This window comes from Gastrolobium bilobum, unplaced genomic scaffold (assembly GCF_033153095.1).
Source record: "Gastrolobium bilobum isolate Gb01-03AN ecotype WA unplaced genomic scaffold, APGP_CSIRO_Gbil_v1 utg51766, whole genome shotgun sequence".
Lineage (NCBI taxonomy): Eukaryota > Viridiplantae > Streptophyta > Magnoliopsida > Fabales > Fabaceae > Gastrolobium > Gastrolobium bilobum.
Window position 1 is genome coordinate 17,424 of NW_026898840.1, and position 24,784 is coordinate 42,207.

Sequence of the window (24,784 nt, forward strand, 5' to 3'; positions counted from 1 at the left end):
CTCGGCTAGAGTACAAAGATTCTTTGAACGAAACATTGTCTCTAGATTTGGAATACCGGCCGAGTTGGTAACTGATAATGGAACTCAATTTGTAGATAAAAGGTTCCAACAATTGATAAAAGACTTACAAGGCAAACATCACTTTGCATCTGTGGAGCATCCACAGTCAAATGGGCAAGCTGAAGCAGCAAACAAAGTAATTGTGGACGGTCTTAAAAATAAAAAAAAAATCTGCATTTTTGTTTCCGGGCACAAAATGAGAAACACTTGTCTCTCTCAATCACTCTCCACCGCTACCATCATCATTACCACCACTATCATCTCGACACGACCACCGCTGTCGTCGTTGTACCACCAGTGCCGTAGTCGCCACCACCACCTCCATGATGCCACTGCCATCATCACCACCACCATCATCTTGACACGACTACCGCTATCATCAATGTTGTTGTCGTCGTACCACCAGTGCCATCGTCACCACCACCACCTCCACCACGACGATGCCACCTCCATCCATCGCCACCATCAATACCACCATGCCAATGTCACCACCCCCACCACTGTCACCAATCATCACTACCATCGTCACAGCCACTGTCGTCACCACTACCACCACTACCATCACCACGCCATTATCATTGTCACCAACCACCACTTCCGTCGTCGCAGCCACAGCCGTCATCATCGCCACACCACTGCTATCATCACCACCACCATAGCTGCAGCCACTGCCGTCACCACCACCACCATGCCATCACCACCGCCGCCGCCGCTACCACCATCATCGCCATCATTACCACCACAATATTGTTACTGTCGCCGCCGCCGCCACCACCACCACACCATATGAAAAGGAAAGTGATGATCCTAAATTTTTTTATACTTAACAAGAATTATTTTTTATTATATTATTTGTTGTGTTATCAAACACAATTCTCGTTCTCGGAATAAAAATAGAACATATTATCAAACACATTTTTTTTCTCAGAAACTGTTTGAAGGCATAGAAATAGAAAATAATTGTTTCTTTTCAGAAACACTGCCAGGGAACAGAATGGTTGTCATGCACACCCTAAATGACCACATTTGAATTAGAGGATGTTATATTTATTATATTATCCTATCCAGTTCTAACCTAAGGCCCGTCATGATAACTTATCGTGTCGTGGATATAATAAAATGAACCAACATGATATAGGTTCATTTTTTCTAAATTTATTTTAGAAAAATTTATCTAATGTTCAGCAAAACGACGTCGTTTTGGAACGAAAATCATGATATGTTTGTAATTTTAATTATTCTAGAGTTATAATAGTCTTTATCATTCTAATTTTTTAATAAAAAAATTCCAAAACTACGTCGTTTTAGTGAACATTAGACAAATTTTTCTAAAGTAACTTTAGAAACTTTATTCCCTAAATTTATTATATCTTATTGATTCACCAAACAATAAATAAAAGTATCATATCAAAGTCTATCATATTTTATTATCTCTAGTATGATCATCAAACGAGTCCTAAACATATCCTAATCAATAAGGTTATTTAAAGTTAAGTTTTTGTAAAATATTATTTATAATCTTTATATTATATTTTCATTCATATAATCTTCCAATAAATTTACATTAAAGAATCAATTTCTTTGAGGATGCGATCGTCAGACAACCTCATGAGTCATGACAATTTCCAACCCATCGTGATTATCAATGATATTTGATACATCTCAAACCTAATTAAGGGCCCTCCACATAATAACTAGGAATTACTCTGATTATCATAAAATAATGTTTCTTAGTTATGACAAGACGAGCCATGACTCTCACAATTTTTTTGAAAACCCTTAAATAAAATATATATATATATATATATATATATATATATATATATATATATATATATATATATATATATATATATATATATATATATATAAGCATGCACTTGTTTTGTTTGATGAAAAGGATATTTTGCTAGGTTATTCTTCTTTTATTTTTTGAAGGTAGTGGTTATTCTCTTTTCGGTGGAGCTTGCGGTATATAGTGGAAATTCTCTCTTCTTTCAAGCAGTTAACTCGAGGTAATGAAAATTACTTTCTTAATTATCATCCCCACTCCCCAGTGTGTATATTCTCTTTTGAAGAGTTATAAAGCAAGCAGGTTTCTCTTCTTATTGGTGTTTGTTCCTAACTGTTTCTGAATTCTAGGGAGCGTTTCATGATCTATAATTTCATATTGCATTTATCTGTGAAGAAAATGCACCCCTTCGCTTTGGCTTGGGTCGACTATTGGAGGAGTAAGTGAAGTGAAAAATACTTTCGATATTCTCGTATTACTTAATACTGCATCACTTATTATAGTTAGAAAATAATTACATTTTTTTGTTCCTTTATTTTTATTTTTATTTTACAAATAAAAGTTTAAGTGAGGTTAGACACCAGTATCCCACTAGGATCAGGAAAGACCCCCCAACCTCTTTGAGAATTTCTGGAAAGGATTACATATCACCCACCAACGAAGTCCTCACATCGACCAGCGAGGTTGAACCCACGCCCTCGAAGAATATGGACCAAACCCTTAGCCAACTGTACCCACCAACAAAATCCTTTATTTTAATTTTAGTAAAAGAAGCACTTACTATGAAATTACTTAAAATTTGCTCGGTGAAGTGGATCTACAGTGTGAGCAAAGTTAGTATGCTCCGGGACTAAAAAAAATCTGATGCTATTGAGATGAGAAAAAGAAAAAAAAAAGTTGAGGAAGGAGAAAAGAGAAGAAGGAAGAATTTTTTTTTTTGATTCAGATGTCAAGTTTTTAGTGGAAAGACCATAATAATCCTGGGCCATATTAAAAATTTTCCTACGATGGAATCCTCGCTAGCGTGATGTTCTTTGTTAGTGGAGAAGAAAGAAAACATGGGAAAAAAGGAGGATGGGTATTTTTGCAAAAAATCTATAAACTTTGGGAACCAACAAGTAATAAATCATTATATTAAGATTTAAAAGTAAATAAGAGGAAAGTGGATTGACCTGTGATAGCAAGTCATTTTAAGTGGTACTCTGATATACCATTTCCTGAGTGGTTCACCATAAATCTCACCTAACAGAAGTAAAAACCCCAAATGAGGGTAATTAAAACCTTTGGTACATTAAAACCTGCGGGGACCCAGCAGGTTTGATATACAATCTTATGAGGGTCATTCAGTATCATAATTTGGTATTTGATATACAATCTTATGGGTGCTCGAGGGGACGAGAGTATCACTCGATTAAAAAAAATATGTGAGTAACGTGGGAGGTTCACCTGTTAGATCCCGACACTAAATGACTTTTATTTATAAATAATGTGAATCAAATATCAGATTAAAAAATTAATAAGGTAAAAATTCCAAATGGGTCAAAGAGCTTGAAAAAATCCTCCATTTTTTTTCTGGCAAAATGTGTTTGATTAGTTTGTTCCAACAGGTAAAATCGTAAAAGAAACGTGTCTTTTGAAAAATATTTATGTATAAGATATGGAATATCATGTCTTTTTTCACATTAATCTAATAGGAAAAGATATTGTAACAATCAATCAGTGTTACTATCAATATTACTATCAATCAATCTCATCATTAGATTGATTACGTTGATCCAACAATTATATTTATTTCTATTTTTGTATGGTTGTGATTCTTCAAATTTAATATTTTATATTTATTTTCAGCTTTATATGATTATAATTTTTCATATTTAATGATTTCACAATAAATATAAGGAATTATAATCATACAAAGATGGAAATAAATATAACCGTTAGATCAACATAATTGATCTAACGATGAAATTAATTGGTAGTAACATTTGTAGTAACACTAATTAATTGTCACTACAATGAACCATTAGAGTTTAGATTATAATATTAATTAATGGTGAATATTTTCCGAGAAAAAATTTCTTTTACCTTTTAGTCGCTCTATCACCTTCTCCTTTTTTCACTTCTCTCAACATCACTCTACAATGAACCATCAAAAAGCACAAACAACAGTACTTTTATATCTGGATTCGTTCAATTGTGCAGAGAAAATTGAAAAATTGAGGTCAGAGAGTTTCAGATCTTCATGTGAAATGACCAACCCAGAATTTATTGGATTTTAGAGTATTGATTCATTGTTGTTAAAAACTTCTTGAACGAAAAAAAAAAAACTAAAATCTTTTTGACCGGAAAGATTGAAGAAAGGAAGAGATAGAAAGGGCGAAGGTAACGAGAGAGACAAAGAGGTAAAAGAGTTTGTTTATTTCCATGATCTGATATGGGCATCATCTAATATATGACTATATCATGTTATACGAGAAACATCAAACTCCTATTCTAGTGATACAAAGATAAATAGGTTGACAATATTTTAATTTTAAATTAAGATTATTTTACATCAATATAAATTATATTCTTAATCTTATTAATTCTACTTATATCTACTAGTTTTAATTTATTAAATATATGAGCCAAATAGATGGAAACAAATACACCACCAAGATTTGAGCAGTACATTTTGAGTAAATATAGAAACGGTAGCATAAGGAGATAAGATGGCATGGCAACGTCTCATGGAGACAACGGAATTAAAATTGATAGAGATTGCAATCATTATTTGTATCAACATTCAACTACCTCATTTACAACTGTAACTCTTTTATTTTTCCTATAAAACTCAACTTTGTTCTTCCCTCTTACATTACTTCTAAGTTCCAAGTTCCACCACCATTGTTTGCACTAGCTTCGACCCTGCTTTCTATGCGCAGTACACAAGCACAGGTAGGAGACAGCCAGGTATAATACCCTTTACCCAGAAATTCACTAGCATAGTACATTTGTGGCTTTTAATGTGATCTCAAGTTTGACTTATATCCTTATGATTGAGTTGATTTTAATATCATTCTTGTCTTGTGCAAAACCACTCTAACCTTAACCTTCATGTTCCTGGGGACTCGGAACCATGTTTTCAGTACTTGTTTTTCAATATATATGACATGTAAATTAGCTACTATATAATGCCAGCTCTATGTGACAAGTCATACTTTATCTTTGTCTTTATCATTTTAAGCAAATTAAGAAAAAAAATCAACTTTGGAATTGACTTTAATTCATGAATTTTCAATTCCCGTCACTGACAGCAAAGCATACACAGATATTAACTGGTTGGGTTGGAGGAAATAAAAGAGAGTTAGTGCTTTTTTTTCTTCGCAAGTGCTTGGAGGTTGATGCTTGCTTGTGTCTTGTTCAGGTTTTGTAACAAAGGAAAATGAAGGCCTTTGCTGCTAAGGTCGAGGAAGGAAGGGAAGGTAAAAATGGCATGCCATCTGTTGGTCCAGTATACCGTAACCTCCTCTCCAAAAATGAATTTCCTCCAATGGATCCTGATTTCAGCACCGCTTGGGATATTTTCAGGTAATTTCACTGCCTATAATAATTAACGTTCTCCCTTGTCAGATTATGTAATTTCTAGACAAATTCGGTAGTTGCTAGTATACAATCATCAACATCAACAACACTTTTATCCCAAATTAATTGGGGTCGGTGGTAGATGAACCCACATGAAAGATACAAAACGATTGAAAAAAAATAAAAAAGCAAAAAAAATAAAAAAATAAAAAATAAAAAATAAAATAAAAATATATGTATATATAAATAAAAGTAAAAAAGAAAGGGACAAGAAGAAACTGGGGAAATGAAGGGAAAAAGACTAAAAATTGACCATCTGGAACATAGGAATAACAGCGGGTCTAACCCTCCACCGTACTTATACTGCATTCCTTGAATTCGAACGGTAGTAAGTTGCTAGTATACAATACTCATATTAAATGTTTGGATTGGAACCATTGCTAGTTGGTAGAGAAAACTAATGGACTATAATGGTATAATCTAAATGATATTAATGGAGAGATAGCTGAAACTTGAAAGTTTGGTGGTTGATCAATGAATGATATTTTCAGAATGACCTTTCTTTGATGATTGCAGTGTGTCGGTCAAAAATCATCCTCGAAACCGGATGCTGGGATGGCGTAAAATTGTTGATGGAAAGGTAATTTATGGAAAATCATTTTATTATGTAACTTACTACTTGTCAAGAAGATAAGGTAATTGGCTTTTGGTTCATGTTCATAGATAGGACCATATGTTTGGAAAACATATAAGGAAGTTTATGATGAAGTTCTACATGTTGGTTCTGCTTTACGAGCATCTGGTGCTGAACCGGTATGTGCTTACAAAAGGGGTTCCCTCATCGTTTGTACATACAGTAGATTAGTAATCTTCAAAGGGAAAATAATCTTCTTTTAATGTTTATTGTGGTCATCTTATGACAGGGCTCTCGAATTGGAGTTTATGGAGCTAATTGCCCTCAATGGATTGTGGCAATGGAGGTTTGGCACTTCTGTGTTCTCAAAGTTTTCTATATTATTCCTTCTATTATGATATCATAATTCATAATCATGTTTATATTGGTGAAGGCTTGTTCGGCGCACAGCTTTGTTTGTGTCCCTCTCTATGACACCCTCGGTAAGTTTTTTTTCTGCAATGAACATTCACTTCTTTCTTTCTCTGCAATTTGGAAATTTAATTAATTACTTTTCTGTACTCAATGAAAGCAAAATTCAAATTTCAAGTCTTCCTTTTTAAATGCAGGGCCTGGTGCTGTAAATTATATCATAGATCATGCAGAGGTAGATTTTGTTTTCGTACAAGATAAGAAGGTCAAAGAGGTAAGGAATAAGGATCACTTTCTTGAGAATAAATAATGTTCAATTCCAAACTAGTTTGTATATCAGAGATTCAGAACCGCTATTATAGGTTCTGACTGAGTCCATTTACCGTTTGCAGGTTTTGAATCCTGATTGTAAATCCTCTAAGAGACTGAAAGGTGAATTTACTTATATCAAATTTCAATATTGCTGTGCTACATCTAACATAAGCATTGAAATGAGTTTGGTTATGGTTACAGCCATCGTGTGCTTCACTTCATTAACAGAGAAAGAGAGAGATAAGGCCTCCACGATTGGAATTAAGCCATATTCGTGGGAAGAGTTCTTGCAAATGGTTGGTGCTACTGCTGTTCTCTGCAGTTGAATTCCTCATAGTTATCCCTCTAATTCTGGTTAAGACGAACAACTTATTATTTACAGGGAAAAGAATACCCATCAAGTATTTTTCCACCTCAGTCTCATGATATCTGCACTATAATGTACACAAGTGGGACAAGTGGAGACCCAAAAGGTGTTGTTTTATCCCATGAAAACTTAGTAGCTTTAGTAAGAGGACTTGATCTTTTCTTGGATCAATTTGAAGACAAGGTAAATAAATTGATGCTTGATCCACTGGCAAATTTTTATGATACCATTTTTCATATATAGCTTATCTGATAAATGTATTTTACTTTGCATAGATGACTGTGGAAGATGTGTATCTATCCTTCCTCCCCTTAGCTCATATCCTTGATCGCACAATTGAGGAGTATTTTTTCCGTAATGGTGCATCTGTAGGCTACTATCATGGGGTACGTTGGTCCACGAGTCCCTTGTTAGCTTTACAATTAAATCTTAATAATAAATTACGAAATATTTTAAATTAAACGGAAGATAGAAATACACACTTATTCACTTTAAAATTAAACTCACTTAAAATAAAAAAATAAAAAGTAAGAAGATAAAAACCTTATCCTTAAATATTAATGGTGTCCCGCTGAGTTATGAAGCACCGCTGACACGGAATTTTTTTTTTTTTTTTTATATGTTTTCGACACACGGGATGTTGATACATTTTCAATACATCTATCCAATACGTTGGAAAAAAAAATTCTGAGTATCGGTGCTTCGTAGCCGGGGAGTGTCGTGGTACATACCATGACCAAGACAACATGGTCTTGGAAGTGGTATATGCAGGGGAAAAATGGTAAAGTATATGTTTCATATGTCTGAATAAGTACATGAACTTCCAGAACCGTATTTTCCCTTGTCCTACAAATTATTGAATGCTTCATTATTCATAATACATGTTTCACTGTGATTCCTGGAACCATTTGTATGAAGGATCTGAATGCTTTGAGGGACGATTTAATGGAGTTAAAGCCGACACTATTTGCTGGGGTCCCACGGGTTTTTGAAAAAGTTTATGAAGGCAAGGTTACACGCCAACAGAAAATTTATTGTTTATTTGATTTCAGTATAACTCATTCAAGAACATCTTTTTCAGGTATAAAGAAAGCAGTGGAAGAACTCAATCCAGTGAGGAGAACAGTTTTTGGCATGCTCTACAACTAGTAAGTTGGTATTCCAAAATCTATATTTATTGTAATATTTTTGGAAAAAGTAGAATTATTTTTCACTGATTGAGATTATGGATTTTGGCCTGAGGTAGTTTTGCTAATTCTCTCTTTCTTTTTTCTTTCTTTTTTCTTTCTTTTTGATACAGTAAACTTGGTTGGATGAATAAAGGATATAAACAGAGAAATGCATCACGTTTAGCAGATCTATTAGCCTTCAGAAAGGTTATATCTCTTCTTTAGAACTTGTATTTTAAAACCAATAATCTGGTCAGTGGTCACAATCCCCACAGTTAATTATTAGTCATCATATTATGGAAACCTTCAACTGCATCTTAAAATATGGCCAGTTTCTCAATTTTAGCAGTTTATTTTTCTTAAAATTTGACGACTTTTACATATGGTTAAACATTCTCTATTTAGGTCAAAGCTAGGCTAGGTGGGCGTGTTCGACTCATAATATCTGGAGGTGCAGCCTTGAGCCCTGAGATTGAGGAATTCTTGCGTGTCACATGTTGTGCCTTTGTATGCCAAGGCTATGGTAAGTAACTCTTCTTATTATACTATTTAGAAATAAGAATATATGTGAAAAAAATACTGTTAGAACATAACACAATATAATGAGACATGACACTACGGTTAATCCAGGTTTGACTGAAACATGTGGACCAACTACTGTTTGCTTTCCTGATGAAATGTGCATGCTCGGTGCTGCTGGCGCTGTATCTGTATATAATGAAGTGCGGTTGGAGGAGGTTCCAGAGATGGGTTACAATCCTCTTGGAACTCCTCCGTGTGGTGAGATATGTGTTAAAGGGAAAACTGTTTTTACTGGGTACCACAAAAATCCTGAGTTAACAAAGGAGAGCATTACAGATGGATGGTTTCACACAGGTTCAATTGTCATTTCCTGCCTCATACTGAATCTGGTTTTTTTGAATCCTTACATGATCTGATGTGATTTGCGTGGTTGTTTGGCTTTTTGTCCGTACTAGTTTGTTTTTCAAAAAGTTTGACCGGATTAAGCTCTTGGTCAAACTTATTACTAGACTAATATAAAGAGACGTGGCACGTATTGACAAGAGACATGGCACCTGACATGTTACGTCTAAACGTGGTAGTCACAATATCACGTTTAGTGTAACGATAAACACAAACACAATTTCACATGTCACATGGCGAAGTCACATTAAACGCCTTAGACTACCACGTTTAGATGTGGTATGTTAGGTGTCAGTCTCTTGTCCACATCTCTCTGCATTAGTCTGATAATAAGTTTGATCAAGAGCTTAATCTAATTAAACTTTTTGAAAATCGAACTGGTACGGTCAAAAACCCGTCATTGTTTGGTATCCTCAGGGGACATAGGAGAAATGCTTCCTAATGGGGTTCTTAAGATTATTGACAGGAAGAAGAATCTTATTAAACTTTCTCAAGGAGAGTATATAGCTCTTGAGCATCTGGAAAATGTTTATGGAATCACTCCAATAGTTGAAGATGTAAGTATTTTCACGAGTTCAGTACTGTTAATACGTACACTTTTCAGTCCTTAGTTGGTAAGTTTGTGATTTTGCTTTATGTATGTTCTACTTTAAGATCTGGGTCTATGGGAATAGCTTCAAGTCAGTGCTGGTTGCAGTAGTAGTTCCAAATGAGGAAATTACCAATAAGTGGGCATATTCAAATGGTCACATAGCTTCTTTCTCCAAACTCTGTTCTCTTGACCAATTGAAGAAATATGTTCTATCTGAGCTCAAGTCAACTGCTGAGAGAAACAAGGTAACATCTACGGATAATGAAATAATATAGTAAATTGAGTATATTGGATCTTTTTATGTAACTATTTCTGCACCACTGTATATTATATCCAGTTTTAGGTGATTAAAAGATGTTAAAATGAACCTTCATTGCTTTAGATATGAACAAAGAAGCTTAAAATTATATTTTTAGAAAGATTTGTAAACTACGAAGCATAGACGCTAACGATAGAATGAAAACTATAAGATTTTGGTCTTGCAATCTATTAGTACCTTCCTAAAACTATGCTTATACAGATATGTTGTGAACCCATATGAAAGCCCAGTATCATACAGGATAATCCTGCTCAATGCATTGGCACTTTTGTCACAGTTTCCATCATGTAATATATGATTCTCTAATTTTCTTAATTCCTTTTCAATTTTGGACTTTCATAAAACTAGCTGAGGGGCTTTGAAAATATCAAAGGGGTCATATTAGACCCGCATCCATTTGACATGGAAAGAGACTTGGTGACTGCAACACTGAAGAAGAAAAGAAACCACATGCTCAAGTATTATCAGGTAATAGGATATACTTACTTTTTTCTTTATTCTTAATGCAGTCTAAGTAGTTATTATATATATTCCAAGTGCTCACAAAATTGTTGACATTGTAACAGGTGGAAATAGATGAACTATACCGAAGTTTGACCGGAGATAAGCATAAAGCTTGAGATTTCTAGACACGGATAAGCCTGTTTAATAGTCCTCTGTAACAGTTATTCCCGTTCCTAAATTCCCAGCTATAAACTTCTAGTAGCCAGTACTATTTATAGTATGTTGTATGATGTATTATGCAGCACCCAGCAGGTGCTGAACTATTGTACCTATTTGTCAAATTGTATACGAGAACAGTTCATTTCGCATAGAGAAAGAAACTAAATTTGTTGTCAATCCTCATTTGAATGACTGTTGCTTAGTGGTAAGTGTTGCAATATCCGTCCACTTAATGTGAGTTTGACTTCAATTAATTTGGAATAAAAGTGTTCTTTATGTTTTAAATCCTGCATGCTATGAACATCTTAAATATAAAATCAATTTTTACATACATAACATAACACCATAGATTCGAGTAGTGCCAGCAAAATGAAGGAATATAGTTTCCATCAAAATTTGAAATAATGTCCATGAATTAGATGGAAGAGTGAGTTCGTAGGTGGCACAGGTAACAATTTCACATTTGGATGAATTAAGATATTTATCTTTAGAGGGTGTTGGCAGAGGAGAAATTTTTTAAAATCTGGAAAACAATTATTACTGAAATACAGTGAGAAATAATATGTTTTTCGAAATATTAGTAAAAGGTGTTTGGTATGGTAAAATTTTTCCGGGAATATATGGTTAATTTTACTGAATGTGTATTTGGTTAGTTGTGATATATTAGTGAAAAAGAGATGTTATTTGACGAAATTGACCTCAGGTTAACCTTTTTTTTTTTAAACAAAGCCACAAGATTAATAATCAAAACGTTGGGAGGGTATCCGTTATCCTGAATCTTAACAGTTGCCAATCGTAAAGAACGAAAGAGGATGGAAATTGTCTTCAAATTAATTTTTTAGATCTTCATTCTCTAATTTTTTTTTTCAGGAAACAAAATAATATAGAAATTAAAAAATTATGTCAGAAAAAAATTAAAATGATTTCACTCTACCACCATACCTTCTGAACTCCATTCCGATAAAACCCAGAGCTTCGACGGTGGACTCTTTCTTCCCGCGGAAATGTTATGCAGTCATGGCAAAGTTTCACTTGTCTTTATAAAGAAGTTCGTACTTGCTATTACTTTTTAAGGATAGAAACGTCAAATTTTGTGCTCCTCGTGTTATATTTCCCCGGGATCGACAGAGTTCCAAGTTTTCAATGGACTTTCACAATTGATTTTTGTACTGTAGATACCATATGATAGGATTTGTCGAGAAAGATTTGAACTCTGGGTTTTTTTCATTTTAGACGAACCAAACATGGGATTCATTTACCTGATAGCAAGCTATCCTGGAAAAAAAAAAATCGGGTACCAAACACTCCCTTAAAGTTTGATAAAAACAAAAATTTAATTGTAAAAATTACTGTTACTTCTCTTATTTCAAATGTTATTTAACAAATGATACTGATATTTATATTTTCTGAAAATATCTATGTATTCTTTGTATAATTTGGTTCTGGTAAAAAATGCACAAAAAGATAGATATAATTTTAAAAAAAAAAAAATAGAAGAAGCATATAATTCGGCTTTGGAATTTTATGTTGGGAATGTTAATTGAAAAACTCAATAACCCATTTTTTTTTAATTTATAAGTGACATTTATTTCATAGGGTATACTCTAAATAAGCACCTTTCAAATAACCAGTTCTAAAAAATCGAAGGAAAAACTTCTAGTAATTTTTTGGATACAATATCCTAAGAGCGGGTTATGGAAGGGCGACGAAGAGGAAAAAATATAGAGTGTTGAACTTTACACTAAAAAGGAGCAAGTGTATATCCTAATTGTATGAGTTATAGCTTCTTGCAGCTTTTTTTTTTCTTTCCTCAAGTTAAAAGTTACTTTTAAGCTAAAGTTAAAAAAAAAAATTAAAAATAAAGTTAAAAATTGTTTGATGATTATATAAAAAGTTTAATTTAAAATTTACTTAAAAGCTATTCATTAAAAAAAAAAAAAACTGACACAACTTAAAAAAAAGTTACTCTTAGAAGTTTTTGGCTTCTTCTTTTTCATTATAAAAAAAAGCTCTTTTTATTATAAAAGCTTTTGTGAAAACTTACTTTTGCTTATAATTTTATCTCTTGTAAAAACATTTTTTCCTTCATTTAAACCCTAAACCAAAGTATTTTAATATACATTTAATATTTAATTAATAAGTAGTTATGATGGAATAAAAATAAATAATTTTTTTAGAATGCGATTACACAATTGAACTTGTGAAATAACTAAAGTAGTAAAACTGAAGTGTATAAAAAATAATTTAACTAATAGTGAAAATAAAAAATTTCAATATATTTTTTTCATACATGTAACATTCTGAGTAAGCAATTCAAATTACAAAAATTTAAAATAAAAATTTCTAAAATGTAACATTTCATATAGGCTAAATCTTGATATAGAAATGAAAATTTAATTTTTTATATTAATTGTAAAACAAAATCAAGTATGACTGACCTTCTCAAGACTTATTTCTTTTAATATAATTCAACCCTCAAATACAGATTGATATAGGCATAGCAAAAGAATTATAATCTTAATCTTTCTATTTTTTTTTCTAGGAAGAGCAATTAAATAAACTAACTTAAATACAGTTAAAAAAAAAAGCTAAATTTGAGATTCTTTTACACAATTGTTACGGGACTTCTAAATTTTCAAAGAGTACTGCAGAAATTTCTTTGGTGCTACGGGTGCATCGTAAATTCAGTGCATCTTTCACTCATATTATAACATGTATCTTATTTTTGTCAAATTAATAATAAATAATTTATTTTAAAATTAAGAGAGAGAATGATTTGATATAAAGTAAGACACGTGTCATAATATAAATAAAAGATACACCGAGTTTTCAATGTATCTATAATACCAAAATATTCTCTCGAGTACTGCTGCAGAGCAGGAGTAAACACATCCCTACAATATATATAAGATAGTCATGACTACATCACTTCGGATCCAGTTAAAAAGACTACTGAATGCCTGGTGTTTTCCATATATAATTGACTATATTTGACCAACAATACATTTAACATCAACATATATAAATTAACAAAAATTTAATATGAACATTTTTTTTTTATAAAAATTAAAATACAAAATATTGATATGTATTTTTATAAGATTCATTTTTTCTAAAGTTACTTTAGACAACTTTGTGTAATATTCACCGAAATAACATCGTTTTAGAGCAAAAATCATAGTGTATTTGTAATTTTAATTTATTTCAAAATTATAATAATCTTTATCATTCTAATTTTTTAATTTTTCAACATCAAAACGATATGATTTAGTGAACATTAGATAAAATTATCTGAAGTTACATACATCAGATACTTTTTTCCCATTTTTATAATGCTATAAAAGCAACAAATTAGAGATAATAAACATGACTTTTATTGGATACGCAACAACTGTAACCATGAAGTTGAGGAACATATATAACAAGTTAAGAAAAAAAAATTAAGGAAATATTAACTGATCAAATGTGAAATTGAAACAACCAATTACAGAGAAAAAGCTTTAGAAGGTAGAACAACTTTCAGTCAGCATGTAGATAGTATCGATTATGTAGCAATAAAAACATTATTTAATGGTCAAATTCTCAAGAAAGTAGTCATGCATCGAAACGGGCACCGAAGAATATACCAAATGCCAAGCGATGGAAACATTTCATTTGGAGTATCACCTTACTTAGCAATTGCCATCCAATCGGATGAGCATAGAAAATATACTTACAGAATTAAGAGTGTAAATAGACTAGACTAAATTTTGACTTAAATAAATCAGATCTATGTAAAAAACATTATATCTAACTTGACCTATTAACCTGTATAGACCTCAAATTACAAGTCTAATCTGACCTATATTTAAAAAACAAAAAAATTAGCCCAAGTCTGTTAACTTATTTAATCCTATTAAACATTCAACAATTAAAAGAATAGTTAAAATAATATTACTTCATTATTCAAAATTATTAAAATAATAATTTTATTTATTTTATTTAAAATAAATAATATGATATAAAACCTACATATACAAAAAAAAACTTATGACATGTTTTCTAAATAGATTTTTTCAAAAACCTAGACCCGTTCTATTTTATTATTTATAATAAAGAAGTCAAATTTGACCTAATATAGGCTAGACCGTAAACCCCTGTAAGCCGACTTAACCTATTTACACCCCTGAAATATTAGAGTAAACATAGGACGAGCCGGGTAAATTATGACAAGCAATAATATTCGAATAAAACATTTCATATAACCTGTTTACTTAAAGCAAATCTCATTTTCAGTGTTAGCATCACTCGAATAATGCAATGATGAGAAAACTAAGCTTTGACGAAACTAACATCCGAAAAGCAAATTTGAATAGTCAATACTCCATGAAGTAGAACAGAACTAGGACGAAGAATATAAAACATGTTATTTCTACTTAGATAAATGGTACAAAGAACTAGGGCCAATTTTTCACTAAAATTACCGACAATCAGCATGTTCTTCGGAGGTAAAAACAGTAGCATTGGGGAATGACGAAATTATGATGTCAAATTGCAAGAGACGAAACATCCAATTCCAAATCCAAAGGCAAGAAAGGCTTGGATGGCAAGGACTTTATTTACGACTCCTGGCTTCCTAGTTTTCCTTCTCTCGCTTCCTGTAAAGCCTCTCAAGAACACGCTTCGCTTCACATTGTGGAAAATTTGACAAATCATAGTAATGTGGTGCTATATCAACTAACCTGTTGAATAAAAATTGATCATAAAGTTAAGTACATCTCAATAACATCAACCAAAGAAGAACCACAAGGTTTACAACAATATACTTGACAATCCGTTTCGCAACTCTTCTCCCAGCTAAAATCAAAGACTGGAATTCAAAATGACAAATTGAGTCTATATCTGGGTGCTTCATCACACTCAAAAGTTATTAATTGATGACAGGAATGTTCTTTCACTTGCAAAACCAGGTGTTTCTGGAATTTATAATAGAAAACTATATATTTTACTGATTACCGTTTTTACTGAACACAAGTTCCCCCTTAAATATCATGGATGAAAAGCATTTACAATTATAACATCAATAAAAAATCTTACCATTCCCCGCGTATATCCGTCACAGTACGAATAAAATTTCGACTTGTAAGAACATATTCATTATAGATTACCCACTCGGGTTTGTGGTCCAAGCAATTGGATGGATGCAAGTGCACCACCTATACCAGAAAAGAATCATCAATATAAATACAATCTTTCAGCCTACAGTACAGCTGTTTTGCTAATACGAAAGGAAAAATAGAAGAGGAAGACAACTACAAATAACGACTCATGTTAACAAACCTGGTTGTCTTTCACTGTCAAGTAGTGTCCTGTCCGCTCCAGATGAGCCACCTGCATGAAATATCCTGCCAGCATTGCCTTTCTTATGTTGACATAGTAGTCACGACTGTTGAAGTCAGTGCTGCATAACTTCAGGTTAAACCGGGCCATGATACGCACTAGCTGTTGTCTAACATTATCAGCTGCTTTCAGCGCCCTGTGATTAACGAAGTTATCATAGCACCAAGAAGGATCCTCATCTGAAAAGCCATTCAGATACAATTAATAAACTTGACAAAAAAGAGATAGCACGAAAATTGAGAATAAAGCCAAAGCTTGCAGAAATAAGCACTTACTATTTTGCTTGTAGGCATGGTATACGTTCAAGAGCGTGAGATGATCTCCATCGATGTGCCCAAACCTAGCCTTCGCTTCATCCGCAGCTTTTTGTGCCTCCCTAGGCCGGACAAAGCAATTGGGTACTAAAGAAAGAAATTGATTATCACAGAGGAGGCCCACGGAGGTCAGCAGATGCATAGAGGCGAGACCACACCATTTTCTTCATGAGAGAATACTGAGAAACTGCAACTATCTGCATCAGCACTTACTTAGAATCCTATGGTGCATGCCAACCGGGGGCATGGAACCCAGAGAAGACAGTTGCTGATGACTACCTAACAGGACACACTCCACTGACCGCATTTATGTGCAATGGAACACACATGTAAGCAGTCAAACATCCCCAATTCCCCATCATACACACAATATTGTTCCTGTGCACATGCACAGACGCTGGGCATCCATTTCAAGGTGGAGTCCAACACAACTACATTCCCTTAACATTACGATGAGACTCTGGACAGACACAAAAACAATTAAATAAAAGAAGAATACCTGATAGCATGGCAGAAACTGAAAGAATCTCGTTTGAACAGTTGAATTCAGGACTGACAACGAGCATCTTTGACATCTGAGGGTCTAATGGAAATTCACTCATGATCTCACCCAGCTTCGTTAAGTTACCATCATCGTCCAGTGCACCCAAGTAATTCAACACTTCCAATGCACGCATTAAGGTCTCAGGGGCAGGAGGGTCCATGAAATCAAAATGCACTAAATCATCTATACCCAGTTTCTTCAATGTAAGAACTGTGTTGGCAAGATTAGATCTCAAAATTTCAGGATAGGTCTGCGGCTGAAGATCATTATTGAAACTTCTTTCAGTGTAAAGTCTAAAACATTTCCCTGGTTGAGTTCTTCCAGCACGCCCAGATCTCTGGTGAGCACTAGCCTTTGATATTGGAGACACCAACAAAGACTCAACACGAACTCGAGGGTTATAAACCTTCTGCTTAGCAAACCCAGGGTCAATAACATACACTATACCATCAATCGTCAAGGAAGTTTCTGCTATGTTTGTTGATATCACAATCTTCCTTCCAGGAGGCCCTCCCTCCTTAAGAGGAGGTGGAGCTGGCTCGAAAATCTTCTGCTGCATAGCTGGAGGAAGAGTAGAGTACAAGGGTACAGCTTTTACAGGGCCCACCTGGTCTCCCAAATTTGCAATTTCTTTGGATATTTTGCGGCATGCATCTTCAATCTCTTCCTCTCCAGTTAGAAAAACAAGTATATCTCCAGGAGGTTCACACGTATGTATCTGCACCACCGTCCTAATAGCAGCCTCCAAGTAATCCCTTTCTGGGTCCTGTGTATAGAAAATTTCCACCGGATGTAGCCTTCCAGGAACTTTCATAAGAGGAGCCCCAAAAAAATAGCCCTGAAACTTTTCAGCTTCAAGAGTTGCACTCATAACAACCAACTTCAAGTCGGGTCTATTTTTAAGGACTTCCTTAAGAAGGCCAAATAGCACATCTGTAGCCAAAGTCCTTTCATGCGCCTCATCAAGAATAATTACTTTGTATCGTTCCAAAAGTGGATCTGTCATTGCTTCTCTCAGAAGCATGCCATCTGTGAGATACCTGTTTGAGGGAAGTGGGGAGCATTCCATTTGAGACTAAACTTAGGAGAGCAAAAACATCATATAAAATAGCATAGCAAGCCCCAAATTAATTACAGAAAGTAATTTTAGGGTAAAATGAAACTTACTTCAAAACCGTCCTCGCACCAGTGCAATCTTCAAATCTGATGCTGTAACCAACCTCTTCTCCAATATTCACATCCATCTCTTCAGCCACACGCCGGGAAACAGACATTGCAGCCACTCTACGAGGCTGAGTGCAAGCAATCATCATCTTCCTGCGTTTATCTGGGGTTTCTATATCGACGGCTTCCAAAACAAACTGAGGGATCTGTCACCCAAAACATAAAACAAGATTATAAAATTAGAGACGTAAACACAGATAACCAAGATTACCTGATAACCCATCTAATATTTACTCCTAGTCTGCATCCAACAATTTTTTATTAATTATTGTGCCAATATGAACTGAACATGTAAAAATAAATGGACAAACAATAGGTTTTTATTATAACTACAACGACAGATACTGACTTTAGAAACACTGATGCCTCTGCATTAATTTAGATTTGTGCTAGGAAATGAATACATAGTAACGCTTACATTCCAAACAAGGCACTCGTTAGGGTTTTTATGCTAATCAATCATTTATTTTATTTCATGTTTGCCACAATCAGAACCTTTAAAAAAATAGACATAAACTCCAAAATCAAGTAAAATCGCAGAAGCAGTAAAGGCACTAGAAACATACATGTAGTTTGAATAGAGAAACTAACCTGGGTGGTTTTTCCACTACCGGTCTCGCCAACGAGAATCAGAGTCTGGTTGTCCTTCAAAACCTGCAAGAACTCCTCTTTCTGGTGCCAAACGGGAAGCGTCTTCCTCTTTTCCAAAATATCGTAGTATCTCTGCGAGTAAGGTTTTCCGTTCCATCGGTTAATGAGGCTGTTACCGACGGCACCGCCGTTTGATTTAACCATCTTAGCGGCAGCGTCGTCCACTACATCAAACAAACTCACCTTCCTCTTCCTCTCCGTACCCATCAAAACCCTAATCTTAATTGATCACTCAGAACCACCGCTCCACACCCAATGTGGAATAATAAGTATGAATATCCTTGAATCGAAGCCCCTTAGAAACGAGTTAACCCCCGATACACAGAGACCAAGGCTAGGGCTAAGAAATGATGAAGAAGAACATGAATGTTTGTTTTTGTCATTGTCGTTGTTGTGTTTTTTTCTTTTGGGCCTCTCATATTTCGACCCACATTGCACTTAACGAGTTGGGCTTATGCTCAAGCAGGTTTGTCTTATGTTCCTGTACACTGTTCAGCCCATTAAGCTTTCTAATATCAATAATGTTTTTTTTTAATCTAATTACTAAAAAAAATTAATCTCAAATTATTACTTTTTTTTTTTTTACATAAACATCGACGAATTTTGTCTTTTATATTGCGAATCTGAATACGGAAAATTGACATAATTATATATGCCGTAAACAATTTTGTATTGGCTTTTCATATATACTTATTAATTTTTGAGTTACTACTAGTGACCAAAGTGGAAGGTTCGTAATGGATATAGCTTACCTGTTTCAAAGTTTTCAAAGGTTAAATGTACTTAGACGACGTGAGAGTCATGTGTTATGAATGGTACGTACAATCATTTGAGGTATGGATATATAGCTCTCGAGTATGAAAAGTATGTTGCCCATAAGGTTGATAATTTTGAATGGTATTTTGGCGGTCTTTATTGCATTATAACGTGTTGAACTGAACAACAATATTGGAAGTTATATCAATTTCAAAAAACTTAGGGGGCGTTTGGTACGCGGAATTTTGATGGATTTCCGGGAAACTGAATTTTTTTAAATTTTAAATTTTCAGATATTATCGTAAACTGAATGCAAAAATCATATTTTTGAAAATTGAGATTCCCGGACAAATAAAAATTTCTCCTGTACCAAACGCCCCCTAAGAAACGAAATTTAGAACTAGGCCCTTTAGAACTATTTCATCATACATCCTATAAAAAATTGTTTTTGAAATATGAAGCTCCGAGATAGGAATTTCGTTTAAGTTCGGATTTTGAAATGTCGCCAGCCTTTTCATGGATAGCCTTTTCATGGATACCTTTTTTTCTTTTCTTTTTTCTTTTAATTGTCATAGCAAGTAAAGAACGATTTATAGCTGGGAAAATATGAGTTGTGGGATTGAATCCAGAGTGAAACTTCTCATGTGAAAAAGTGATCATGTGGTCATATTATTTGATCACAACCATTTATTGATAATGAAATAAGAGAGACAAAATTATATAATTTTTAAATAAGTAGTTGTGATCAAATAATATAATCTCTGAGACACGGACACGCAATTTTGGAGAAAAAATGCGTGCCCGACACGGACACGTTAGGACAAGCAGTAGACTTTTTGGGATACGTTGACTAGTGGGACACGCGAATTTGACCGTATCGGACACGTGGTCAACGTATGTGGACACGTTTTACATTTTTTTTTTGTAAAAAATAAAATAAAATTACAATTAAAAAAATAAAAAATATTTAATAAAATTTAAAAATTCTGGAACTGAAACCCTATCCTTTATTCCTTTCTCACAAGAGGAACGTATGGTTTCTGTTCGCCTTTTCCACTGATAACTTGGTTCGCCCAAAAGGTTGTTCATGTCTTTTCCTTTGAAGATTACCTTCGCTATTGTTTTAATTGTTGGTTTTGCTGAGTTTTGCTTTGTGATGATGTTGCAGGTGGAGGTTGATTTCTTCTTGAGTCTCTTTGAAAGAACAATAAACTCTGAAATTGAAGCTTTTAAGAGGTACCCCAAGAAACTGAGAGTGGTACCTGAAATCTTCTCTTTCTATTGTGAATATTATGGTTCCTCTTGTGAGTAGGTAATATTATAATGGAGTATATTCTGTTTTGGAACTGGGTTTTTTTATTAAACGACATAATTATTGCTTGGGTTTTTTTTTTGAACGACATAACTCTCTTTGTTGTTACTTAGTTTGTGGTAACAGTGGGGGTGGACTGAATTAATGCTTGGGTATTTTTTTTTATTAACTTTTATTCTAAACAGCTTTCAGCTAGTAACTCTTGTGGTGCATCTGGGAAGCATTTAGGCATAGGACTTTATTCTTTGTAAGTTATGCATAAGGCTACCCAAGCAATTTTTGCCCTGTTCGTGGATATTTATAGTATCTATTCAACATATGCAGCTTTAAGTTAGGAATTTCACTTAATGTAGTTTGAGGTTACATGTATTGTCTACAATCTACATAATGTTTTTTTTAATATTTATATTATAAAATTTGAATATTTGATTAGTATGAGTTATTATGAGTTGCTATATGTATTAAATGTAAATTATATTATATATATTAAAATTTTTATTTAATATCAAAACGTGTCCCAACGTGTCCAAATATGATATTTTTTAGAATTAACGTGTCGGCATATCGTGTCGTGTTCTGTATCCGTGTCCGTGCATCATAGAATATAATTACATGAACCAATTTTTTACATGAAAAAATTCATTCCTGATCGAACCTCAGGCTTCACATTTTGTGGGAACACCATTAAATCATTTGTACCGGGTGTGCTTGCGTTTTCAATGATATTTATTACACCATTCAAGTTACGGTGGTTTCAAACCCCTGTTATATTACAAAAAAAAAAAAATTTGGAAAGCTTTTTGCTAATTAATGGAGATATTTAATAGAGATATGATATTCTTATTACCAATTAGTATTCACAGTTAGATCAATTATATTGATTCAACGGGTATGATTTAATTTTCTAAAAATCTTTTTTCTTCTCTCTATATTTAATACTTTATATTCATTTTCACTTTGTATGGTTATGATTCTCCATATTTAATGTGAAAACATTAAATATGGAGAATCATGACCATATAAAGGTGGAAATAAATATAATCGTTGAATCAACATAATCAATCTAATGGTGAAACAAAGTGGAAGTGACATTGGTAGTAACAATATCTTATATATATTTAATGAATAGATTTTGGGATAGCTTATTCTACTTACTTTTTTTCTGCATATCTTTTCTACCACTCTTCGACACTATTATATCAGAATCTCAAGGGAAGAGAGAAAGATAAAGATTAATTGAAATTCTGATCTAAGGATTGTTTTAGAATAGTAGACAAAAGTAGATAAAATAACATTCCTGATAATCTTTAAGGTGCTAGGCCTCAAAGGTTTGCTTGGGGTACTGGTGCTAGGAGAGTGGAGTTGGAATGTGACTCAGAAATTGCTCTTAGCACTATCCAAGAAGGGAGCAACAATCACAGAAACTCTCAGGTTGTTTCCCGTATTCACAAATGGCTTGCTGAAGATTGGGATGTTCGTTGGGTCCACACCTTTCGAGAAAATAACAGATGTGCTCACTGGTTTGCTTCTAGGCATTTTGAGGATGATAATAATCTTATTGTTTATCATTCTCCTCCTTCTCCTTTGTTAGAGCTCCTTCTTCAGGATGCTTCTGTAGACAGTTCTCGCGTCGTGTAATTTTTGTTTTGTTTGAGGCTTTTGGCCCTCTTTATTACAAAAAAAAATAAATATATATAGATAAAATAACCTATTCCATAAATTTTTCAAAATATCTACCAAAAAATTTGTGGTAAACCAAATTCTTTTTTATAGCTGGTGTTCCACGTCATGGAAATTGTCATCAATTATATTTCCCAGATGGCAAATGCCATATGATGTGAACCGCATGCTCCGTGTGGGCCTTGTTGGGGGTTATGTCCTACCTTTAACTGGGCCTCGAGCAATTGTACATCTGAAAATGAATATAACGCGATAACTAACTACAATAAAATGCGTTATAAAAAATAAAAAAACACACGTTGAAGTTGTTCGAAATTAAACACGCGTTGTACAGGTCAGTTACGATGCTGACCTAATTCAAAGGGAGAAGAGGATGGATGAAAATGAAACATATGAATATTATTTTCTTTCGATTTTTAATAAATTTCAGCTTAATTTTATAAACGACACGAACACAAATTATGGTACATATTATAAATCCAAACGAATAACGAGCAGACGTTGTATTTGTAGTTTGTACTTGACATCTGTTTCCAAATTCCAAACATTGCGTTTGTGGTCAATTGTTAATCTTCGAAAACCAGGACCATTCGTGGTTGTTTAGAACCAATGGAGATTATGATTGAGATGAATGGGGTAGTGATGGTTGGCGGTTGAGGCATGAACATGAACAAGTGCCTATCCATTTCCAAAACCAATGACGCATTATAGAAATCGTTGATCGCAGCTCTATCATCATTGCTCCCTGTTCCACCGCCCAACCACAACGCGCCTAGCCGCTAAGTTCGCGCCTATTTTCCATATAAAGAAACAAAACCGTTTATACCAAACAAAAAACAAAAACAAAAACAAAACCGTAACATCACTTGCACTCTTTTATGTCATAATATCTGTTTAATTTTGATTCATTTTATCCTGAAGATTTTGATTTTTTTTAAGTAGTTATTATCATCATATTAGATTAAGGTTTACACTAATAATAAATTAAAATTAAACTTTTTTTTTACAGAATTAGAATTAAACTTTAATGATACTTATGTTATTTTAGTTTTAAAATTAAATTTTTTTTTATGAGCGATCCTGATAGACTCACGTGTTTGTACGTTATATAAAACAAAAACTGTGTGTATAACTGATGCATTGGATCTGCATTGTGAATTTTGCTTCAAAGTCAAATCACATGTTCAGTGAGTTCAAGCCTTAAGTTATGGATCTTTGATTCAGTCACGTTCAAAACCGTGACAAGAGTTATTTTTTAGATTGGCACAAACTCTTGTAGTAGATCGCTAATGTTGCTGAAGTTACGGTGCAACTTGGTCTTATAGATCCCCCACTGATCTGCAGCAATAGTATATCACGTTTCACATCAAAGTTCTTATGTGGCTATGGTTGGTACCAAAAAAAAAAGTACATGTGCATTTCCTAGCTTAGGATTCAATGTTGCAAGAGATAACATAAACAACATAAGATGGGCCATGTAAGAAGATGTGGGATCCATAACTTCCCTTTCACCGCAATAGGAGCACTAGAATATTTTAGCGCTTTATTTTTATTATGTTACATAACATAAAATCATTTTTCTACGCACACAAATTTTATATGGGACCCACTTTAAATTTGTTCTCTTTTTCCTATTCTCTCTCATCTCTCTTCCTTTTGTGAGAATAGAAAGTTTGTGTTTATGTTATGTTACATAACAAAAACATTTCCCAATATTTTATTAACCCTCAGAGTTGAAGCATTTTATAAAGTCTATCTCTGCCCACTCAGAGCACTCATAAGTTCGGGTCAAATAGTATTTGATTATTCCACACACCCTTCCCTATCTATTTTATTTCCTGGTACAGTTGCGCATTTCAAGGGTGCAGCATTTATTAGAGAGTTTAGTTAGCAGCCAAAGTTGCTACTTTTTGTGGCAGCAGAGATTGAGGGAGAAAGATGCAGAATTGCAGAGAGCAGATATTCCAAAAAATTTACTGGCAGCGTAAAGTGGCTAAGTTCGTTTAATTTGATTAAGATTTTGTCAACGAAACTTTTCATACGGTCACCAATGTACGTGCGCGCGCGTCATGAAAATTTTAGCTTTTAGCTATTTGCTATTATAAGTTTTTTTTTTT

General features: G+C 33.7%; 2 protein-coding genes across 6 annotated transcripts; one reads left to right on the plus strand and one right to left on the minus strand.

Annotated features, from left to right (window-relative positions):
- The first annotated feature begins 4,722 nt into the window (after positions 1-4,722).
- LOC133284624 (long chain acyl-CoA synthetase 1-like) lies at positions 4,723-11,008 on the plus strand. 3 transcript variants are annotated; one of them, XM_061481688.1, is made up of 20 exons: positions 4,723-4,804; positions 5,259-5,422; positions 5,993-6,056; positions 6,140-6,229; positions 6,340-6,396; positions 6,484-6,532; positions 6,659-6,735; positions 6,854-6,893; positions 6,975-7,069; positions 7,156-7,323; positions 7,416-7,526; positions 8,059-8,146; positions 8,222-8,288; positions 8,441-8,516; positions 8,715-8,832; positions 8,940-9,185; positions 9,651-9,790; positions 9,888-10,070; positions 10,493-10,612; positions 10,711-11,008. In XM_061481688.1, exons 2-20 carry the CDS (start codon positions 5,277-5,279, stop codon positions 10,762-10,764), a joined length of 1,989 nt encoding a protein of 662 aa, XP_061337672.1. In that variant the 5' UTR covers positions 4,723-4,804; positions 5,259-5,276; the 3' UTR covers positions 10,765-11,008. The 3 variants fall into 3 exon arrangements, with proteins under 3 accessions (XP_061337672.1, XP_061337673.1, XP_061337671.1); XM_061481689.1 differs by having other exon boundaries at positions 4,744-4,789; positions 7,002-7,069; XM_061481687.1 differs by having other exon boundaries at positions 4,745-4,789.
- Positions 11,009-15,097: 4,089 nt separating this feature from the next.
- LOC133284626 (probable pre-mRNA-splicing factor ATP-dependent RNA helicase DEAH2) lies at positions 15,098-19,245 on the minus strand. Of its 3 annotated transcripts, XM_061481690.1 has the most exons (7): positions 18,860-19,245; positions 18,212-18,414; positions 17,000-18,084; positions 16,462-16,587; positions 16,127-16,365; positions 15,884-16,002; positions 15,098-15,528 (listed from the first exon to the last, which is right to left on the minus strand). In XM_061481690.1, the coding sequence occupies exons 1-7, from the start codon at positions 19,124-19,126 to the stop codon at positions 15,423-15,425; spliced, it is 2,145 nt and encodes a 714-aa protein (XP_061337674.1). In that variant the 5' UTR covers positions 19,127-19,245; the 3' UTR covers positions 15,098-15,422. The 3 variants fall into 3 exon arrangements, 1 of the variants encoding a protein (XP_061337674.1); XR_009747917.1 differs by lacking the exons at positions 15,098-15,528; positions 15,884-16,002 and having other exon boundaries at positions 16,345-16,365; positions 16,462-16,687; XR_009747918.1 differs by lacking the exons at positions 15,098-15,528; positions 15,884-16,002 and having other exon boundaries at positions 16,345-16,365; positions 16,462-16,697.
- Positions 19,246-24,784: the final 5,539 nt, after the last annotated feature.